Raw genomic sequence first — 22,697 nt, forward strand, 5'->3', positions numbered from 1 at the left:
TTCACCTCCTTCAGCTCCTCCGGTTGGAAAGGAAGCTTCCCTGCCTCAAAGCTTTAGGCACCTGTGGGCCCCTCTGCTGCTGGGGGGTTGCTGGGGACTGGGATATGAGAACACCAAGAAGACAGAAGCACAGGAAAGGAAAAGCCCCAGGTTTGGGCCCACTGCCTCTGAGAATTAGGCAACCCCTTCCCTGCTCCGCACGCCAGCACCCGACTTCTGGAGCTCTGCTGAGGCCTCTTTCTGGGTACTGGGTTGAATGCAGTCCCGGCTGGGGTCCTGGAGTCAGGAGGAGGCAGAATCACCCTCACTATGGCGGGGCTTCAAATTCTGGTCATCTTCCCTCCTCGGCCTGCTACTGTTTGCTTTGCAGAGCCCTCAAATAGCTGTCCTGTCCATCCTGCCCAGGTTTTATAGCCACACTCAGTGGGTGAGATGGGATGGAGTGTGTGCTTAATTACTCCGCTCACTCAGAACCATAAGGAAGCCAGAAGATGGCTGTTTTGAGAGGCATTCGATGAAGAAATGTGGGTTAAACAGAGACATGAGGAAGTCAGGATGAAGCTGGTACAGGAGAACTGTGGTTCATGCGGGGAAGGAGGAAAATAAAAGGGTAAAAGTTGAAGGATTCAGAAAATAGTAACAGAAATACCTGATGTGCAGCATCACATAGAGGACTGATGGAGGGAACCCTTGAGCTCTGCTCCCCCGCCGGTGCATATCTGGCCTTGCACACTCATCAAGCTGCCAGGCTGAAGGGAATGGTTTGACTATAGACACCTGAGCTGTATTCCTCTCCCTTTGGGGTATTAGGAAATGTGTACACGGAGAAGCTGCGAAAGATCTCTCTGAGAGTCGAGAATCTTCAGTGTATTTAAGTATTTGTATCCAGGTGGTCACCAATGTGTATAGCCTCGTGCTACAGAATCTGACCAGGGCTTGATAAAAAATCTCTTAAAGTAGATTCTTCTTTCTCTCCCCACCCCCTGTCTCCCTCTCTCCCTTCCTCTCTGTCTCACTCAAGTAAAGCAAAGCCTTTATTGTAAGCATAACTCTTGCTTTCTTAAAAGATTTTCTGAATGAGCAGACCATTAATACCAATGGCTGTCACTGAATTTCTGTCTACACTTGTTGACACAAACAAAAGCAAAGGGCATTTGAAATCATTAGGCAGAACTTTGGAAGTGGCCGTTTTCTCCAGGGTCTCTGATACTGATGAGATCTTTAAAGTTCCCATTGCCCTGTCGGTTCATGTATTGAACACTCTTCATATGCCTAATACAGATACCATTCAGAATTTGTACGGTACTTTAGCCATTTGACTTTTTTTCTTTTTTCTGGTTTGCTTTATTAGTTCATTTGATCCTTAGAAGAACAGTGTGAGGCAGGCAGAATAACTGTGGCATTGTCCTGCATTATTTTTACATAGTTTTAATTACAGGGAGAATATAATATTACATCTTGGTTTTTCATTATCTGCTTCATTTTCATTTAACATAAGCATTTTCACAGTGCCATGTTGTCATTTTCTCTGTCATATTTCAGTGAAGTGCCAGGATTAACAGCAAAATTGACACGACTTTCTTGTTGATTGTTTAGTTTATTCTCACTTTGCTTTTGCTGTTGTAAAGCTTGCTGCATAGAGATTTTGGGGACTATTTTCTTCAGATAAGTTAGATAGGCTTTAAAAATATTGTTAAATGTATTTCAACACCAGGGAGGATTTCAAAAGGTCACAGATGACCTAAAGAGAACACCAGCGTGACACAACCACAATTTTCAGATTTCTCCACGTTGCAGAGCAGGGGTTGGATGTGCCAAGAGATTTAGCCAGAGGAAGGTGGGTGGTGTGTATAAGGAAATGAAGAAAGTGTTAGCAAAGGCCCAGTGTGTGTCAGAGAGAGAGGGAGACAGGGAGGGATGGGGGAGGGAGAGAGAGGGAAGTAGCCTGATTACGGGAAAGTTCTGTCTTGAAGAAACCAGCATCCTCATGCCTATGTGGGGTTGCTTTTAACTGAGAGCAGCGTCCCCTCTGCCTGTGGCCACTGGAGAGCTGCATGAGCAGCCTTGACCAGCTCCAGACGGCAGAGCACCTTGACCACCAGCCAGAGATGACAATGTCACGGCCGACCGGTGCCGGTCACTCGTGGTGTTAAGCCGAGGGCTCCCCGAGGCCGCCAGGTGATCCCGCATCCAGGAGGACTTGCTCAGAGGTGACCGTCCTGAGAAGGCACAGGTGGCCAGTGCGCACGGCTCTTTGTCTTGGCCTTGAGTTGGGCTGCCGGGGCAGAGCACCGAGCTCAAAGAGGATGGACATTTGTTGAGTTCCATCACTTGCCTGCCTTGGGCTCTATGAGAGGACCAAGGAACAGATCTTTTTCGGGAGCCTATTTCAGTTCAGTAAAGTGCAGCTGTCTCTGTGCCAGGGGCTCGGGTAGGAGGCAGTTATTTTGCCAAATTACCCAGAAGGATGGAAGGCCAAGTCCATCTGCATCCAGATGGAACCCAACTGTCACTGAATTGTCAGTGCCATTCTTTTACTAAAGAAGTGCAACTGGGATGTCTCTGCTGGTGCAGTGGTTAGGACTCCACTGCAGGGGTGTGGGTTCAATCCCTGGTTGGGGAACTAAGATCCCAACTGCCTTGAGGTGCGGCCAAAAAAAGAAGCGCAGCTGCTCATGGAAGGACGGGGTGTGCCTAGTAAGTTCTAGCATTTGGTTGTAGTGCACTCAACCCGGGAAGTTAGTGGTGAGAATTGATGGAAAACACTCGTCACCAAACTCCTCCTTTGTTGCCTTAAACTCAAGGCTTGCCAGCTCACTGAGGAATTACCTGGGATGAATTAGACATCAGTAAAGTGCAAAAGGTATTTCCAAGCACTGATGAGGGATGACTTTTGAGTAGAGACTTAGAGCAACTTTGGAAAAACTAAGAAATTTCAAAGACGTAGACTGGGGAGGAGCCGTTGGTTTGTAACCACAGTGTACCTTTTTCTCCCTCCCTGACCCACTTGGGGCTGGTTGAATTCTCAGAGCCTTCTGCAGTGTTGCTGAACCAAGGGAGGCACCCTGCACCAGATTACAGGAAGCTTGTCTCCTCTCCGACCCTGTTCTGCACCGAGGCAGTACCCAGCCCGTCCTGGTGGTTTTAATATTGACCCACCAAGGTCAGGTGTGAGGGAGCCAGCAGATGGCCCCTTATCTCTTTTTCCTGGGAACTGTGAATATTTTAGACCTTTGTTTCTTCCTGGAGGTCATAAAATAGGAACTGTGTTCAGATATAACCATTACAACAACTGCAACGGAGAAAAACCTGTATCCAGTGTCATAAAATGTTATCTCGGGTTGGAAACGGCACAGAACCCTAGAGGTCCCGTGGCCTCTCCCGCTAACACCTTCTGCTTCCGACTTCCTTTTCAAGAAGGAGACTCTGGACAGTTCATTCTGGGGGTGGAGACAGTTGCCTTGCTGGGACTCTGCTCTTCCTGCTGGAACCACAGAGGACAATCTGATCGCTTGGTCACATGGCCGCTCCTCCCAGATTTGAAGCTGCTGTCTCTTCTCCCAAGCTACTCACCCCCTCAGTAACCCCCCTTTGAATTTTTCACTGTGGTTCACATGACACGGTTATCAGGTGGGATTTTGTCTTTATTTTCATTTTTGGGTTGCCCTCCAGATTCTTGGGTTTCCCTAGTGGCTCAGATGGTAAAAAATCCACCTGCAATGTGGGTAGACCCAGGTTTGATCCCTGGGTTGGGAGGATTCCCCTGGAGGAGGGCATGGCAACCCACTCCAGTATTCTTGCCTGGAGAATGCCTATGGTCAGAGGAACCTGGCGGGCTATGGTCCACGGGTTGCAAAGAGTCAGACACGACTGAACGACTAAGCACTCTCCAGATTCTCAGTAGCTTTCTGCTTTTCCACAAGTCTTCTTACAAGCATTTATCACATTAAAATGCTTTTGCCAGTTTATTACTTTTTCCAAACTGACGTATCCTGCTGGGCTGCTCTGGGCCCTACAGAGGGAGCACAAGGCCTGGGTCTCCAGACGTGTTTACTCTGATTTGCTGCCAACTCCTTCTGGGGTGTGGAGTTGGACAGAATGTTCCAGGAGCTGCCTGACCAGCGGAGGCAGACTTGAGTGAAACCATCTCTCAGGTTTTGGATTGGGTGCTCCTGACGGTGCAGCTGAAGGTCAGTTTTGAGTTTATCGTTCTCATCAGCATCAAACCCATTGACTTGTGGCACCTACATTGACTTGTGGACTTGTGAAACTCTGGGTTGGAACATCAGGTTCCCTCACTGATAATTTATGAGTTATTCGAAGACAGAGGCTGGGGTTTCCCTGGCAGTCCAGTGGTTAAGTCTCTGAGCTGCCAATGCAAAGGGTGCAGGTTGGATTCCTGGTCAGGGAACTAAGATCCTGCATGCTGCGTGGTGCAGGGCCAAAAAAATAGATAATAAAATTATTTTTTAAAATAGGAGAGGTACCAGTTTTATCTCCAAGCAGAGGCAAATGTATCTCAATGGGCCTGGCTTGAAGCAGCGCTCAGACACCTCTGATCTCAGAGATCTTAAAATGCAAAAAACTGCAAATCCACCTAATTACACAGCGTTTGGGCCACATTGTTCTGTTTTGTCCTCAAAACTGTAATGCATTTGTCTAGTCCTTGCTAGAGCCCACGTGCTGTTCCCACAGCATTGCCTTGGTATATGAATCTGCAAGAAGCGCACGCGCACGCACGCACACACACGCACACGCACCCACGGCGCGAGCTCAGTTTGGCATCAGCTCTGACCTCGTCGTCGCTGCCTGATGGCCCTGCGCTCACAGAACCACCGTGCTTAGACCTGCGGCTGTTCCCTGACACAGCTCTCACCCTGTCCCAGCCTCCACCGCCTTCCCTTTTGAAACCTGGTTATATTTGCCCCTCTCCCCGCTCCCCACCCATCTTCTCCGCTTCCTCAGCAATGAGAGATGTGATTCGGAGACTCCCCGCTGTGGGCTGTGATTCATCACCAGGTGCTCAGCTCCCATCTCTGTAAGCAGCGTGGGCTCCCATCCCGATAGGAAACCCTGAGCTGGTGCCTCGAGTGGGGCCTTGGGGGCACCTCTGCCCTGCCCCCCTCCAGCTCTCATTGCCCTGTTTTCATCACCAAGTCAGAACGTGGGCGCAAGTGCTCTTCAGAGAACTCAGCCGTGAATGGTTGGTGAGTGGGGCTGGCCAGAAGCCCTGGGGTGACATCTGATACTTGAGGGAGAGAGAGACCCTCGAGGGCATATTAACTGTGGCGTCTCCAGGTTCGTGATGCTCCATCCTGGCACCACCACCGAGAGCTCACCTTCACCCCGTAGCATGCTCCAGCCAGACATAACCTGCTCACAATGGATGTAAATACACCTTTCGGTTTTTGGAGAGTCATTTCATTTCATTGTGTTTGTTTTTGGCCATGCCTGTGGCATGCAGAATCTTACTTTTCAGACAAGGGGTTGAGCCTGCACCATCCCCTACTTTGGAAGCACGGAGTTCTAACCATTGGACCACCGGGGAAGTCCTGGAGAGTCATTTTAAAAACATGTGTTTCGGCATCTCTGTATCTTTTGCAGAAAATGTTAGAGACTTTCACTGTAATAATCAGTGCTCTTCATATGAAGATTTTCTTGTCAAATTGATTTTTAAATTCGGTGTCTGGATAAGATTCATCTACAAATGAATGTCAGAATGGAAAGACTCTTATGACAAAGGATAATTCCCTCTTTTGCTTTGACTGCTGGGAAGCTCCACTACATTAATTGCCCAACTGCAGTAATGGTTTTCTTTGATCCCACTGGCCTGAAGTCGTCCTCAATCCACCTCGACTGGACATAAATCTGTCTGAACAGCTGACATCTAAAAGGACAGCCCTGACACTTCTTATTTGACATGTATTCATTCATTGGAACTGTTGCCTCAAAGCCCCAAATGGCCCCACATTTCTTCCTGATTTCAGTACAGTGTCAGTTATCACCCAGCTAGAAAGTGCTGAGCAGATTTATCTGTCAGGAGCTGGGGGCTGAGCTGGTCAGCCCCTGCAAAGGCGGACAGAGGTCCCTGCTGTCATCTTGCCGTGGGAGAGGTTCTGAGTGACAGGGAGCAGGTTTCCACAAGCCTCAGTAGTGGCTGAGGTCTGGCTGGGACTTGTGGGGCCTGCCTCTGCAGCCAGGCTGAGGCTCCTCCTCACCCCCGCCACCCCAGGCCAGCCCAGGGGGTCTCTCTGTGGCCTGTAGAGGGGGAGGGGCGCTCGGGAACAGATGCTGATGGAGCCACAGGAAGAGCCTCTGCGCTGTGAGGCTGACTGACTGTGGCAGGCTGGGCAGGTGTGGAAGTGGTTGCCGCGCCCCATGCTGCTGGGCCCCTGCCAGGGCACAGAGGGGTGCCCGGGGAAGGGAGCAGGGCTCTGTGAACCATCCATCGTGGCCGCAGCAGCCTCTCTACCAGGCGATGGATACACCAGCGTATGGGAAAGGTGTCTCCTATTTCTTCTGCCTCTCCTCTCCTGCAGCTATTCCAATGAGGCGCAGTTTTCCTGGAAACCGTTCATTATGGAGTCTCTTGATGGCCGAACCGAAAGAGATAACATAACAGTAGTCTAGTCATGGATCAAGTTCACTTGTCTCAAGACAGCCTCAGAGACCAGAAACCCCAGGCAGGGACCTGTCTCCCCTCCCCTCATCCCTACAGCAAAACCCAGACTGTCAGTTGACCTTCCGTGAGGTCTGTTTGAAATAAGACACTCTTCAAGAGACTGGACAAGACCCTCTTCACTAGGGTGACCTGCCGGTTTGCAGCTGTCACAGAAGGGATTGCCCCTAGCTAGGTGCAGGATGCACATCTGGATTTCTCTCATCATTGCAGTGGTAGCAAAGGAGTTTTCCTGTTGACCAAGACTAGGAGGGCAGCCATGCAAATGGAGATGGGGTTTTGTTGGCATGGTGGGATCAGCTTTTTCTTCCCCCTGTTCTGTCTCCAGATCTTTCTCTAATGATATGTTTATGATAAAGGGGAAACGATGAAATAATCTCCACAGGCTTGACTGACTGCAGGGGAGAAGCCATCTAGCAGGTGCACGTGTAGACCTGCATGAGGTTCTCTGCTCTAGGGGCAGGAAGGGCATTTGCCAAGCATGGCCCTGGGCCTACCTTCTAGGCCACGGTGCAGACTTGGGAGGGTGACTGACCCACAGGAGAGCTTCAGAGAGGCCCCTGTAGGGACCACGTGGTGATGAAGAACCTGGGCTTGACGTTGACCTGAGCTTGGACTCCGTGCCTGGTCACTTCCTCACCATGTGCAGGGGGCCCCCTGCTTCCTCGCCCCCTAGCCTCGATTCCCTGATGCTGTGAGAGGAGAGGCGGGCGGGATGGAGGGAGCATGAGCCTGCATGTCCTGTGTGCTGGTCCAGGAGGCTTGCCGCCTCTTCTGGTGGGAGATGCAGCACCTCTGGTGGCTCAGGGGCACTCGAGGAGAGGGAGCTGCCTGAGACAGATGGCAGGGGAGAGCTACAGAAGGTTCTGGAGTCTCCCCTGGCCCTGGGAGCCTGTTTGCTTGCCCAGGGTCAGCCTGCTGGAGACGTGCTCGCTCCAGGTGCTCTGGGTGCTGGGCAAATCAGGGTTTGAGCTAAGCTCCAGGAGATGTGGTCTGCAGCCACAGGAGGCAATCTCCTTCCGAGTTCCTGCCACAGTGGGGCGCGGGGGTGGGGGGGTGCATGTGGTCAGGAAAGCTCCTGGAAGATTGCGCCCACCGCACCCACCTCCCCTGGCCCCCTTGCTCTTGTTCCAAACTGCTGCCATGGCTACCTGCCAGTCACCCTGAGAACCCAACCCAGGGTCCTGGTATCTGCCCCTGCTCCTCCACCCTGCCAGCCTTTTCCCTCCTTAGCCTTCCCTTGTCTGGAACTTTCCAAAGTCATGGCTGCCTAGGCCCCTTGTGTGGGCTCTTCCTTCCCTAAGACACTGTCTTCCTCTCAGAAGACCTTAGAGTCTTATGGGGTCTTCTTATGAGTCTTCCATCTCAGCTCAGTTATCTACTTCTCTGGCCCCAAGTCTGAAGAAGGCTCCTCTCTGAGCAATAGGCTGACTTAGGATTTTATCTAGTGTGGTTGGTAGAGGCTTCTGCCATAGGGCCTAGGAGGTGAATTGTGAGGATGCAGTTGCAGGAAGGTCCATTTGGCTGCAAGTCTGTGGAAGGCATTTTTAATATCTATGTTATTTGCAGGGATTCCACTCTGATTTAAACCCAGGGCTGTGGCCCTGCAGTGGGTCTAGGGACCTTCTTGTACACAGGACAAAGCAGAGGGATTGAATACAACCTGTGGACATGTCTTCTTTAGCCCAGAGGTATTTTGAAATAAAATAGAAGATTTCACGAAGTGGATTTCAGCACTTCAAGAGAGAAAGTTCTTTGGGTCTGATCCCACTGGGCCCACAAACCTTAGCGGCAGCCCCTGGCTGGCCCTACCTGGGGACAGTGTGGTCAGTCCCCCTGGGCCTACTTCTTCTGCGTTCTCTAGCTGGAGATCACAGGAGTCGAGTGAGGTATGTGATCCTGGTGTGTTGACAGTGACCGTCCCCTTGTCCTGGATGGAGGCCCATAATTCTGTTTCCTTCCTGAAGGAAGAGGGTGGGGTACTTCCAAGGCCCTCAGCATGAGCGGCTGCGTCACCTGCATCTCAGCCCCGGGAGCAGGTTTGGTTGAGAGAAGAGCTCCCTGGGCAGAGGGGCCTGCCGCCTGCAGCCCACGGTGCCCGCATGGCACCCAGCACCCTCTTGGACCTCTGCTTCCTCTCCTGCAGGGCCCGGCCCCTCACCCTGTCCCCTCCTTCCTGAGCCCACTGAGGAGGCTTCTGAGAAAGAATGACTCGTGCATGCCCCAAATTTCCAAGCTAGAAAGGCACTGGGAGAGCTCCCCGCCAACCTCTGAAATTGCCTCGGGCCCAACCAGAAATAGTCATGACAGTAGGGTCTGATCTTGCCCTTCTGTTCTGTTGGGTTCTGCTTTGGTAAATAGATGCAGCCTTCAGACTAAATCCTGAAGTGTTTCAAAATAGTTGTTTCCTTTTCCTCTGAATTTTTCTTCATTGTAAACTACATGGTTAATGATAGTAAAATAAAAAGGGGAGATCTCAGTGCCAGCACTGTAATATTACACATTTCTGTCTACTTTTTTAGTCCTTTCTCATATGTACACATAATTGTAATTATAGTACAATTAAAACTCATTCACTTCAGTATTTCCAGCACCCAGAACAGAGGTTGGCATACAATAGGATTTAGTAAATGTTTGTTGACTGTAGAATATTTGTTTATGTAAGTATAAAGTGAATTCTTCTAATTACATCATACACTGATTACCATTGCATCAAGTTGTTAGATTTTATTTGCCACTTTACTGTATTTAGATTTTCCCCGTAATTTATGAGGATTATAAATACTGTTACAGACCACACAACTGTTTTTGACTGTTTTGGAATTACTTTCCTAGAATAAATTTCAAGCATTTGAATTCTTGGATCAGAGGAAAGAAAATTAAGAATTATGGAAATTGCTTTCTAAAATCTTATTAATATTTATCCCTGTTGCTGGAGTTATTTGAAAATATTAATTTTATCATAATCTCATCTGCTTTGCAGTTATAGTTTTCAAAATTTTGGTTATGTTGTAGTGTAAGCTAGTACCTAATTGTTTTGATTTGCCTGTCTATATGTGTGCTTATTAGTATGCGTTGAAGAATTGTCTAAGAATTTAATAACTTCCTTTTGTATGCCTTACCTAATTGAGTAGTGTTATAGATTTTTAAAAAATTGGATTTGGGTGAATTTCTCACTTAAGTATAATTAACTCAATTTTTCCTATCATAGTAGCTGCCCACATTTTTCCTAGTGTGTGATTTTCCATTTTTAATATCTGGTGAGTTGTTATAGGTGTGATTTTCTGTTCTTTGGAGAGCTGAGAGCATTGTTGTCAGAAGGACCTTAGAACCCTCCCCTGCCCTTGATGTCTCTGACAGGGACCCCGGCCCAGAGAGCAGAGGCCACAGCTCACCCGCCCTGCTGGCACGAAGGGCCAGGGCAGCCCTGACCCCAGCCCGCTGCTCTGTAGTCTCGGGCTCTCTGCACACTTCGTGTTGCTCTCCTGGCCCAGAAAGTTCTTTTGAGCTGGGATTCATGCTGGATCTCTGTTTTGGACCAAGGCAGTCTTTGTAGGACTCTGCTGAAGAGGGCTGTTGCCTCTGCAGTGACAGGGAGGCAGCCATCCCATCCTTCTGACTCAGGACATCTAAAAATATCCTGAGCTGGGGAATTTGGAGGAGGCCATAATCGATCTGTGAACATTGGGCTCTTAAGAGACAGTAAATGCAGTTTTGATACTGAATTGCCTCACAAGATGCATTAGTTGTATAGTATGGGAAGCCACCTGTCTGTAGAGGCAGAGGACAGGGACAGGGGCCCAGGATCAAGGTGGACTCATAATCAGGAGGGCTCCTCCCTTGTCACTGGGGAGGTGCCGCAGAACGGCAGGTGGCCCCTGAACTGACTGGCAGAGACCTGGTTAGAAGCAAAGATCCTCATCCCAGTTCTGCCTGCATCATCAGCTTCCCGACTCACAGCACATGTTCACGGTCAGGTCTGGTCATCCATCCAGCAGACACACAGTGGGCACTTAGGACTCTGTGCTGAACGCTCGCATATTGCCACAAAGGTGGCTGAGGCATGGTCCGCCCCTCAGGGGATTATACTTTAGTGGGGTAAGCAGGAATACTAATATCTATCTGTCAAACAAGCAGACTTATTAAATGAGTGTCAGTAAAGTTCCAGAGTGGCCACACAAGAATCAGTAAATAGACTGCACAAGGTTTGAGCAAAGTGTCTGTGAAGAGGTGGTACTCAGCCAAGTCTAGAGGGATGAGTAGAATTCCGGGTGGGGCTGAGGGAGGAAGATGGAGGAGAAGGGAGAGGACCACCCAGCCTAAGGGTCAGAAGGACGGGCACCGGGAGGTAGATGCCGTGGCCCTGGTGCAGGGAGCGGGCAGGGAGGAGGAGGTGGGTCTGGTTGGCAAATGCTGCTTAGAAACCATGGAAAGGTTTGAGGGGTCATGATGACCCCACGTGTGATAGCCGAGGAGGCTCTGGGTCTTAAGTCCGCAAAAGCTGAGAAGGGGCCTGGGAAGGGAGAGCCTCGGGCCTCAGAGGTGAGGAGCCAGTGTGCATAGCCTGCGCCTGAGGACACCGTCTTCCACTGCTGCTGATCCAGCGACAGCGGGTGGCAGGTGATTTCTGGTTTTATCAGCCTCTGCCTGGTCAGCTGGAGCGGGCCTGCGGGTGCAGCCCCAGTGAGGTCTGTTTGCTTAGTCTGGAGAAAGCCTGATTGGTGTGTTTGTTTGCTGTTTGCCCATCCTATAGCTTGTGTTTAATGGTGAGGGAGCCGCAGAGGACATCAGCAGAGAGCTGGCCCAAATTCTGGAAGTTGGGAGCCTCTTCTGCCGGGGCAGGAGTACCCTAATTGCTTCATCTAAGTTGGGAAGCTGTCGTGGTGAGAACGATGACGTGTCTCTACTTATATTCCAGATGCCTTAGGACCCCCTGGGCCATCCCAGAGGAGTTGATCCCAGCGGCCAGCGGCTCCCAAGCAGCGCACATGCGCCCGGCGGGCTCCCGCTCAGCCTTGGGCTCCTGCTGACGCACCTGGGAACCCCGTCCCCCCATCTCCCCACCCGAAGTCCTGCTCCGCAACCCCCGGCCTGAGCCATGGAGGCCCCTGAGGTCCCCGTGGGCTCGCTGATTGACTTTGGGGCCAAGCCGTCTGTCTCCTCGCCACTGGAGGCGCCGCCCCCGAAGCTGCAGGATGGCGACAGCTCCCCAGGAGAGGGCGCCTCGGAGAGCGAGACCACGGAGTCGGCAGACAGCGAGAACGACATGGGCGAGTCGCCCTCTCACCCGTCCTGGGGCCAGTACCGCCGCTCCTCCTCCAACGAGTCCTTCTCCTCCAACCAGAGCGCCGACTCGGCCAAGGACGAGGAGCCGCTGGAGCTCCGCGACTTCATGCGCGGCTACGTGGAGAAGATCTTCTCTGGAGGGTAAGCCCCAACCCGCACCCGCCGCTGGCACCTCCGGGGCCCGGCACCTCCGGGGCCCGGCCCCACCCGCTGCTTGCAGACCCCCTTGGGGAGATCCCTCCGCTTAGGGCTGGGCTTTGCTTCCGTTGCGTCTGAGGTGAGCCCCATGGGCATGCCTTCCGAGGTGTTATAGCTGACAGCGAATTAGGGGTGCTGCAAGCCCAGGGGGTTTCAGGTGGCCATGCCTCTTGGTACCCTGACACAGCTGCTAGGATGGGGACTTGCCCTCGCACCTTTCTCTGGCCTCTCTCTGGTGGCTCCTGACAGTTTGAACAAGGAGCATTGATAGCTGCGGCTGAAGTAGAGGAATCTGTTTCACAGCTGTTACCAGCTCAGCAGGGGAAAGAGAAACACTGTTCGGTTCAGGCCTCAGGTCTCCATGCTGGTCTTGCATCTTTCACAGCAGCACGTGAAATGCCAAACGTGCCTCCTCAGGACCCGCAGCATCAGCCACACGGGTGGAGGAGGGGATTGTTAGGACCGCAGAGAGAGAGAGAGAGCAGAGTCCCGGGCCCCAGCTGACTCTGAGTCAGAATCTGCATTTTAACAAGGCTTCTTAGATGGGCACATGTTGTGGCCTGAGGCGCTCTGGCCAAAGGGACCCTTTTCCCGTTTCATTCAAGCGAAAGAAGAATTTCTGCCAGTTGACCACACACAGCGAGGATGTTGGTTCCTATTGTGCTTTAGCCCCTCAGTGGTTAGCTCCCTGGGTGATTTCCACCTTTTGCAGATGTGGCTCAGTTTCCTCTGCGGTTGGAGAGGGAAAGTGTTTATTAGCATCCTAATAATTGTCCATCCCCCAAATGCTTTTATGTGTGATTTTGAGTGCATTCTGGGAGAGCGGTAGATGTGGCTTCCTACTTATTTTGTTTGACTCACACTGAAATTAGTCAGCTTTCTCCGAGCACACCCAGTTAATGAAAAGAGGAGAAAGCCCAGAAGCTCACTGACTTGCTAGGAAGGCCAGTCGAGATTTGTGGCAGCCTGTCTGTCGGCAGCATGGAACCTGGACAACTGAGTCAGATGCCTTGTCGAGAGCATTCCTTCCAAAGCTCCATGCACATGCCTGGCAAATTCCTACGTTTCATCTGGTGTTGGTATTTTGGGATAAATGAGGCCAAGATGTTTTCTGTGAAACCTTAAATAAATGAAATTGTAGAAGCCAATTAATCTTCAGCCTTCTGCTACCCCATTTTAGTCATTAAATTGGGGATAGAGTACTGACCCGCCCACAAAGGTGCCTGGAAGAGGTTCATATCAGGTGAGCGTGTTGTCCACCCTGGCGGTGGTGACTCGCAGGCCTGGGGCCCCCTCCCCGGTCTTCAGCCCTCACACGCAGAGCTGGGGAGCATCAGAGAGCAGAGCGGCCCCTCAGAAGTGAGTGGGATAAGCAACCAGGCCCTCTGAGGGCCGGAGGGGCATCAGACCATGGGCTCTGTATGTCCTGCTGAGACTGAGCAGGTTAGGAATTCTTAACTCCAGTGGGTGGCTCCATACCTCATCAGCTCTAGAGATGAGGCGGGGTCGGGTGAGTTGGAGAACCCTGCTGTCAGAGGCCGTGGACCTTGTGGGTGCCGAACCTCTCTGAGACGGGAGGTCTCGTGGGCTTTGGAGCCAGGAAGTCTAGATGGGGCTCCCGCCCGCTGCTCCACAGCTGTGTCTGATCCTCGAGCCAGGCTTCTCTTCTTGAAAACGGCAATAATACCATTTCCTCTCGGGGTTGCCCAGGGGCTGAGATGTGTACCTGCACTTGGCGGAGTGCAGTACCTTCGGGGAGCCGAGGCGAGGATGGGGGTCCAGGGTCCAGCGTCACCTGCACTTGGGGGTTCCTGTACTTCCTCTTCCCCGACTGTTCCAGAGGAGTGAAGCTTTCCTGTCTTTCCCCTCTGCCCTCTTCTCCAGGGAGGACTTGGACCAGGAGGAGAAAGCCAAGTTTGGCGAATACTGCAGCAGTGAGAACGGGAAAGGCCGGGAATGGTTTGCCCGGTATGTGAGCGCCCAGGTAAGGGGGTGACAGGGCTGTGGGGTGGGGCAGCCCACCTGCTCTGGAGAAACGACCCCACAGGAAAAACATGTGAAGCTCATCTAGAGATGTTTCGAAAAGGCCTTTTTAGAATAGTGGAAGATGCAGCCTGGCCTCTCAGCCACATGAAATTGCAGATATGTTTGTCTTTTTAAAGACAAGCACATGGGCTGTGTCCCTGCATGTTTTTATTAAAGAACCCACAACATTCAGTTTTCATAAAGATAAAGTATTCAAGACAATGACAGCCGTGTAAGCTCAGATGAGAAGTTTTGTAAATAGCCAATAGGTACTTTTTTTGTTTTTCCTGTAAAATGGATGAAGTTCTCAGTTTTTAAAGTACTTTTTACTAACACAACTTTGCAAAGCAATTATGCTCCAATAATAAAATTTTTGAAAAAGTATTTTTTTTATCACAAATAATTTATCCTTACCAGACAAATTAGAAAATACTGGTAAGCAAAAATAGAAAAACTGCCCATAAATCCCCCATCCAAAAAACAGCCGGCCTTGTCACCTTGGGGTTGCATCCTTCCACACTTCCCCATGTGTGGGTGAGTGGGTGAAGTTCCTAGCTTTTAAAATCTCACAGAGAGACACAGGGAATGATGTGGGGCGGTCTGGGGGCAGGGCAGCCCTCTGCCGAGTCCAGGTTTCTGTGGAGCAGGGCTCGTGCTGGGCCCGCGCGGGGCTGCGTGTAGAGATGCTCGGCACTTGGAGACGCTGTGGTGAGCCCGCAGCCCCTCTGAGCCGAGCACGGCTCTGCCAGCGGCTGCCTGACCGCCTGCCCTCTTCCTGGATAGCGCTGCAACTCCAAGTGCGTCTCGGAGCCCACCTTCTACCGCCTGGTGCAGTCCTTCGCGGTGGTCCTGTTCGAGTAAGTGATGCTGCGGCTCAGCGCCTCCGTCCTAACTGCTCATCTCTCCTCCCTCCCCCCCCCCGAGAGGCCCCAGCTGTGGTCTCTCCACACACACGCGTCATCAGCTTGACTACTCCGACGCCCCCCGGCATCTGCTGGGAGTCGTGACCAGCATCTCACGGGAGAGTGCACAGTCCCGTGAGAAGAGAGGGCCACAGCTGGGCGTGAGTGAGTCCCCCCTGCCTGTCTGGAGACAGGCTGTGATTCCACGGCCCGCCCTGCCCTTCTCCAGCCCAGATGGAGGTTCTCTGGACTTCCTGTAGTGACATGCTCCACACACACTCTCACCGCCCACTAATGAGATGGCTGGATGATGTCACCTGCCCAGACTCCTAGTGAGGCGCTGCTGGGGCCTTTTGTCTCAGAGGGCGTCCTGGACCATGTGGGCTGGGGAGGAAGCCCACTGTCAATGTGTGGCCGTGGAGGCTGGCGAATGAGTCATGGGGCTCCTGCTCCTGAGGCCTGGGGCTCTAGGACTCCCAACCTGCTTCAGACGCCCTGACTTGCATCGGAGTTGGACATACCCTCCACAGTGTGAACCGGAGGAGCCGTGTCTGCCTGGGGGTAACTAAGTAGTGACTTTAATTATGGGGCGGGTGCCTGGGAAACCAGGGGCAGAGGGAAGCCCTGACTCTGATCTGATCATCGTTTAAGCCCGCTTGCCCCCATCAACTCAGCGTGACCTCGGAACAGGTCTGTGGCTGGTCTGTGGCTTAGGCTGTGGCCATTTTCCCGTGTCTCCCCACCTTTTTCTGTTCCCGTGAACACAGGGCATGGACTGGAGGAAAATTGCCAAAAGCAAGGAGCCCCTGTTTTTCTTACACTTGCTCAGAATGTGCCAAGTTCTGGGTGTGCTCAGGAGGAATCCAGATCTTGGAGCTGGCCTGGGTGGAGAGGCCTTGTGGAGGAGCCGAGGGCCCACATTCTCCGGGGGTGCATCGGGAGCTGCACAGAGCAGCCCCAAGAGGTCGGGGGTCAGCACGCTCTCCCGCCCTGAGGACACTTTGACCTCCAGACATTTGTATCTATAGGAACTTTCATGAATGTATACTTTTTATAGATGGTGTCATATATGGTATGCCCCATATGGTAACATGCCTATCTAATTCTCCATTTTTCTTTCAATTATTCCTTAAATAAGTACACTGGGTGGTTGGGGGAGTTAAATTTTAAACACAGACTTCTTCCATGACTTTGTGAGCATATGTTTTTTTATGGTTGCAAAAAAATTTTATAAAAATGTAGCTTTTTAGATTTATTGGATTATTTTTATGTTAAATGATAAAGTGGCCCTCATCCCACTGTTTAGATAATGTTTGTTGATTTTCGTTTTTGAAGTAATACTTATCTGAGGTGAAAAACTAAACAGGAAAGAAAGTGCATGAGGGAACAGAATGGAAAGCACAGAAGCCTAAGAGGAAAAGGAAAGGTTCTCTCACTTCTAGTCCGTCTCCCAGTGACAACCCCACTCCTAATAACGCATGCACCAGCAAGGGCATACTTCTTCTAAAAAGGCAGTCCCATGCATTTGCATTCAGTGGTGCATCTGTCATGGCTGTGAGGTGTTCTGATATATGAATGCATGACTATACCATGATTTACTCAGCACCCTGTTAACAGGCTTTAGCTGATTCCTCCTTTTCTTCCCTAATTCATGGTACTGCAGTGGACATCCGGAGAAGGCAATGGCACCCCACTCCAGTACTCTTGCCTGGAAAATCCCATGGATGGAGAAGCCTGCTAGGCTGCAGTCCATGGGGTCGCGAACAGTCGGACACGACTCAGCGACTTCACTTTCACTTTTCACTTTCATGCATTGGAGGAGGAAATGGCAACCCACTCCAGTGTTCTTGCCTGGAGAATCTCAGGGATGGGGGAGCCTGGTAGGCTGCCATCTCTGGGGTCGCACAGAGTCGGACATGACTGAAGTGACTTAGCAGCAGCAGCAGCAGCAGTGGACATCATTATAACTCTGCAGCTGCAGAGTCCCAGGGGCAGGCAGGTCCTGTTTTTGAAGTTTTTTCCCCCTTTTTTTGTTTGCTACGTTGAATGGATCCATGTGTATCTCATACTCTCAATATAGTAAGTACAGTCCTTTACATCTGTAGGACATTTTCTCGCCTAGCGCAGGTTCTGGTATGTAATCGATTACTTTGATTTTCAGCAAGTGGTGTAGGGTAAGTAGATATTCATATTCCCAGTCATTCTCAAAGTGCTGTCTCTGGGCCAGGAGCCTCAGAACATCAGCTCCCAAGGCACTTTGTTAGAAATGCATGTCCTTGGGCCCTGCCTGAGACCTACTGACCCAGAGACTCCAGGGTGGACCCAGCAATCCACATCTTAACACGCTCTCCAGGTGACCCTGGTACTGCCCACGTCTACATATCACCCAAGCCCATGCTCCTTCCCGAGAAGTAGGGCCAGACGCAGGTTTAGGCCTAAGATCCGAGGCCTGACCTCCAGTTCTGGGGCTGCCCCTTGGGGCGGGGTCAAGCTTCCTGGGCCCTGGCTGTCCCACCTTGACAGTGAAAGAGGTCAGGTAGATGGATGGTGAGGGCCTTCCCATCTGGAATCAGACCTTCTCCCAGGTCGTGTCTCTGGACCCGGGGAGCTCTTTCTGTGGCTTCTCTTCCAGAGCATCAGGCGGGTGAGGTAACAATTAGACATGTCTATGAGTGTGTTGGTCCTCTCAGGAACGTGCAGAGGGAATCGGTTGGGGGGACCCATCAGCCATTCACCACTCTTCCCATTTCAGGTGTCACCAGATGGACGATTTCGGGCCTGCCAAGAACCTCATGACCATGTGCTTCACCTACTACCACATCGGTGAGGCCCTGGCGCAGCTCACGGGGAGGGCGGACCCTCACCTTCCAACGCCCATCGAGTAGAGCTTTCTTTTTCACTTAGTTTTTACTTTTTGGCTGCACTGCGTAGCATGTGAGATCTTACTTCCCTGACCAGGGATCGAACCTGCAGCCCCTGCAGTGGAAGCACAGAATTTTTATCACTGGAACTCCAGGGAAGTCCCCAAGTGGGGATTTCTTAAGGCAAAGCTGCGGGGGGTCCAGAAAACAAAGGGAGCTGGTGTTAGGGTGGAGATGAGGAAGAGGGAGACTCCTAGAACAGGAGGAGAAGAAGGGTCCACAGCATGGGTCAGGAGGCTGAGGGTCCGGCTGTGAGGAAACAAGAAAGTGGACACACGGGGCAGGATGTTTCAGGGTGGATGCCAGGATGGCTGGTGTGAGGATGTGCAGGTCTCATGTTCTGGGTGAACGTGAACGCAGGGTCAGCTGAGGGCAAGGGTGAAGAGGAGCAGCCTGGGGCTGTGGGCTGGAGCTGTCTCTCAGCAGAGGGCAGGTTGACCTGTGCTGGCTTGTGGCCCTAGGGCCTCCCGTGCATCGCAGCTGGAGGGCTCCCCTGTTAAGCTCCTTGAGCTTTGACCACAGACACTTGTTTAGGCCTCCTCAAGAAGAGGGCTTCTGGGGGCCTGCCCAGGGGCTGGAGCTGGGTCAGGGCAGCGCTGGCACAGTGGGTTCACTCTCGCATCCCCTTCCTCTGCGTCTCGACTCCGTCCTCCCCTCGCCAGCTGTGCACAGCCCACCCTCTCCCCACCCCTCTGCACTGCTGTAGCTACTGGCCCGACTCCTCAGCTTGGGGCCCTTTGACCTGAGAGAGCAACCTGGGCCTGCGGGACTGCCTGGACCTTGGTCGGTACACGGCCTTGGGGAGGGACATTCCTCCTTTCTCCTGGCTGCCCTCCTCCACCGTCTCCCGTGCCCAACACTTTCCTGTTTCAGGCCCAGCCCGGCTGCCGCTCAGCACACAGTGTGTGCTACCCTTACCTATGTGCGTGCTCGCCCGCCTTCTGGCCTCAGTGCCTCTCGGGGGCTGGGTCCCTGCCTGTGTCCTCCTCCGTCCCTGGTGGCGCCTGGCTGGCTTGGACACAGGAGGTACCTGGGGTCCGCCCCAGAGAGCAGGGGCCAGGCCCTGTGTCTGCTTGCGGGCGTCCCTGAGCCCCTCATTTCCCGTCCACATGTCCAGCAATGGCAGGGGAGGCGACCCCGGCCTCCATGGTTCCAGTCGTTCTCATCCCCGCTCTCCCACCTCCAGGTAAGCCGCACCTGCTCCCCTCAGAGTCCAAGGAGAAGCCGGCTGGGAGCATCGACTCCTACCTGAAGTCAGCCAACAGCTGGTTGGCGGAAAAGAAGGACATTGCCGAGCGGCTGCTGAAGAATACGTCGGCCAAGACGGAGAACGTCAAGGGCTTCTTTGGGCTGGAGACCAAGCCCAAGGGGCCCCCAGCCAGGAGGAGCGAGTGAGTGTGCCCCATGTGCGCCCCTCCCTGACCATGGGTGTGACCGGGAGGCTGCTCCCTGGCCTGGTGACCAAAGCATCTCAGCCTCCTCGGCTGTCGCTGGGGCCTTAGAGCCACTCTGGGAAGCGTGGCTGCTTCCCCGCCCTCCAGAGTTTTCCACATCTCAGTTCTAAAAGACTGGCGATTGGTAAATGTCGCATTGATTTCATGCACATGCTTTCAGAAAACCACCTAAATGTACACATGGGTTATGAGACATAATCCTGTTTAAGCAATGTTGAAGGGTTCTTTGGGAAACTGGGGGCGGGGGATTGTTTTGTCACTTCTGTGGTTTCTCTCCCCAAGGGAGGAAGAGGGCAGACCCCAGGAGAAGCCGCGGAAGACGGGTGAGTGCCTCCCTGGGCCCAGGGCTGTGGGCGCCCGGGTGGCACCACTGCAGCCCCTTGGGGCCTTAGCTCAGCCCACAGCGAACCAGCAACCCCCCAGGCAGGTCCCCACACATCCGGGGCTCCAGCTCCCCATAGCAGAAGACACTGTCCTGCATGATTTCCCGGTTGCTCTCTGCTCCAATGTGTAACCTCTTACTAAATTTCCATGGAAAACCACTTCTCTGGCGACCAGCTCCTCATCCCAGGGATGTCAAGGAACATTTCCTGGGGTAGGGGAGCCATTCCTGGGACCCTCCCTGGACTGAGTCCTCAGGCCGGGCCTGAGCATGTCATTAATGATGTGGGCCTCGGAGCAGGTGCCCTGGAATTTCCACTGCATGTCTGTGTTACTCTGGGGGGACGTGGAGCCTGCCGGGAGGGCTGTTGGGGGATTTGCCCTGCTCAAGTCTCCCTCCCCATCCCACAGTGACTGTGTGCAGCCTGGAGGAGGAGAGGAAAGGAGAGAAGATCTATCTGTACACACACCTGAAGCAGCAGCCCATCTGGTAAGACCACCCTCCACCTGGGGGGCAGCAGCTGCCAGTGCCCACGTCCCCATCAGAAATGACAATAGTGAGTGTTGGCGGGGATGCGGGGAAATTACAACCTCATACACTGCTGGTGGGACTGTCCGAGGCAGCAGCCACTGTGAAAGACGACCTGGCAGTTCCTCAGAGGTTAAACAGAGTTTTATCCCATGACCCAGCAATTCTACTCCCGAGTAGATGCTCAAAAGAATTGAAAACAGGTACTCAGGCAAAAATCTGTGCACGTACATTCATGATAGCACTGTTCAGAAGAGCCCCGAAGTGGGAACAACCTGATGTCTGTCCATTCAGATGCACAGTGTGGGCTGTTACTCAGCCATGTAAAGGAATGGGGCACCCACATTATGGGTTGACCTGGAAAACATTCTGCCAAATGACCAAAGTCATACCCAAAGGACCACACAGTGTATTTACATAGTGTCCAGGAGGCAAAGCCCTGGAGACCAAGCAGATTGGTGGTTGCCAGGATCTGGGGGAAGCGGGGAATGAGATGATGAAAATGTGCGAGAAAGAGATAGTGGTAATAGTTGCATAAGTCCATGAATACACCAGAACCCAACCCACTGAGCTGTAGACTTTAAAAGCGTGGGTTTTCTGGTATGTGAATTATGTCCTAGTTCAGCTGCTTTACATACATAAATACCATACACACGCCAAGGCCATGGAGTGGGAGACCCGTGTTCAGGGGACATCCCACCTTCTGCTGTGAGCACACCCTTGTCCCTCCAAAGCCTCTCCATCCATGTGTTTTATTTTATTTACTCACAAGTCGGCAGCAGATTAGCACCTGGAACCCAAAGGGTGTCAGACGCTTCCCTCCTGTGAGGATCAGTCTCGCAGCACGAGAGCTTGGCACAACAGGACAGGGCGTGGGAGACGTGCGGCCGGCCAGAGCTGGGCTGCCGCTGTCCGGAAGCCTGCGGCTCCGGCCTGCAAGGCCAGCTCGGGTGGCAGCAGAGAGGAGAAGCCCACTAGCCCGGGGCCCACGTCCATGATTTAACTCGGGCCCTTTTGGGCTCAGCTGAGCTACTGTCTTATCTTCTGCTTCAGGGCTCAGCACACTTGTCTATAGAGGGCTGGGTGATAAATATTTTAGGCTTTGTGGGCAAGCACTCCTCTCTGCCTCTATAATGCCAAAGCTGCCGTGGACAGGATGTAAGTGGGTGAGCATGGCTGTGAGCCCTTAAAACTTGATTTACACAAAGACACAGGGGCCTGGGTTTGGCCCACGTGCCATAGGTTTGCCGACTCTGATCTTTGGGAAGAACGGTTCTGTCTTGTGCTACCCTATAAACGAGTCTGCTCTCTGCACATGGCCTGTCCCTGCCAGGTTCCCGTTTCTGTTAAGAGATGCTGCTATAGAAAAGCAGGTCTCCTTGAGGCCTCTGCTTCCTGTTGGGAGCCTCAGCGGGAGACCGAGAAGGGGAAGTGGCTTCGTCCTTGTCCTACAGGTGGTGGTTCCACCTTTCACCTGTTGAGTCCAAGTTATAGGTCCTGGGAGACATGCAGATGACCCCAGGACACACTGCCGAGGCCCAGGGAACCAGCTCCATTGAGGATAAAGGCACATAGGCCTTTATGGCCCATGTGTAACTAAAGTGGAGACTAAAGAGCCTCTTGATGAGGGTGAAAGAGGAGAGTGAAAACACTAGTTTAAAACTCAACATTAAAAAACCTAAGAACATGGCATCCAGTCCCATCACTTTATGGCTAATAGAAGGAGAAAAAATGGAAACAGTGAGAAATTTTATTTTCTTGGGCTCCAAAACCACAGCAGATGGTAACTGCAGCCATGAAAGTAAAAGTCACTTGTTCCTTGGAAGGAAGGCTATGACAAACCTAGATAGCATGTTAAAAAGCTGAGACATCGATTCGCTGACAAAGGTTCATATACTGGAAAAACCATAGTTTACATATATAAATTTATATATATATATATATGGATATGAGAGTTGGACCGTAAAGAAGGCTGAGCACTGAAGAATTGATGCTTTTGAACTGTGGTGTTGGAGAAGACTCTTAAGAGTCCCTCAGACTGCAAGGAGATCAAACCAGTCAATCCTAAAGAAAATCAACCCTGAATATTCATTGGAAGGACTGATGCTGAAGCTAAATCTCCAATACTTTGGCCACCTGATGCGAAGAGCCAATTCATTGGAAAAGACCCTGATGCTGGGAAAGACTGAAGGCAGAAAGAGAAGGGGTGACAGAGGATGAGGTGGTTAGAAAGCATGAGTGACTCAGTGGACATGAATGTGAGCAAACTCCAGGGGATAGTTGAAGACAGAGGAGCCTGGCGTGTGCAGTCCATGGTTGCAA

General features: G+C 52.1%; 1 protein-coding gene across 5 annotated transcripts in view; it reads left to right on the top strand.

The window, feature by feature from the left end:
- KIAA0513 (KIAA0513 ortholog) overlaps positions 1–22,697 on the top strand; it is a 59,815-nt gene that overhangs the window by 26,232 nt on the left and 10,886 nt on the right. For all 5 annotated transcript variants that reach the window (XM_065925123.1, XM_065925126.1, XM_065925125.1 and 2 more), the window contains 7 exons: positions 11,598–12,106; positions 14,048–14,147; positions 14,972–15,045; positions 17,843–17,913; positions 19,198–19,402; positions 19,748–19,788; positions 20,258–20,336. In XM_065925123.1, the coding sequence (XP_065781195.1) occupies positions 11,778–12,106; positions 14,048–14,147; positions 14,972–15,045; positions 17,843–17,913; positions 19,198–19,402; positions 19,748–19,788; positions 20,258–20,336 (899 nt within the window). In that variant the 5' untranslated portion in view covers positions 11,598–11,777. The remainder of the gene's footprint in view (positions 1–11,597; positions 12,107–14,047; positions 14,148–14,971; positions 15,046–17,842; positions 17,914–19,197; positions 19,403–19,747; positions 19,789–20,257; positions 20,337–22,697) is intronic.

The sequence above is a fragment of the Muntiacus reevesi genome, chromosome 2, assembly GCF_963930625.1.
Source record: "Muntiacus reevesi chromosome 2, mMunRee1.1, whole genome shotgun sequence".
Taxonomy (NCBI): Eukaryota; Metazoa; Chordata; class Mammalia; order Artiodactyla; family Cervidae; genus Muntiacus; species Muntiacus reevesi.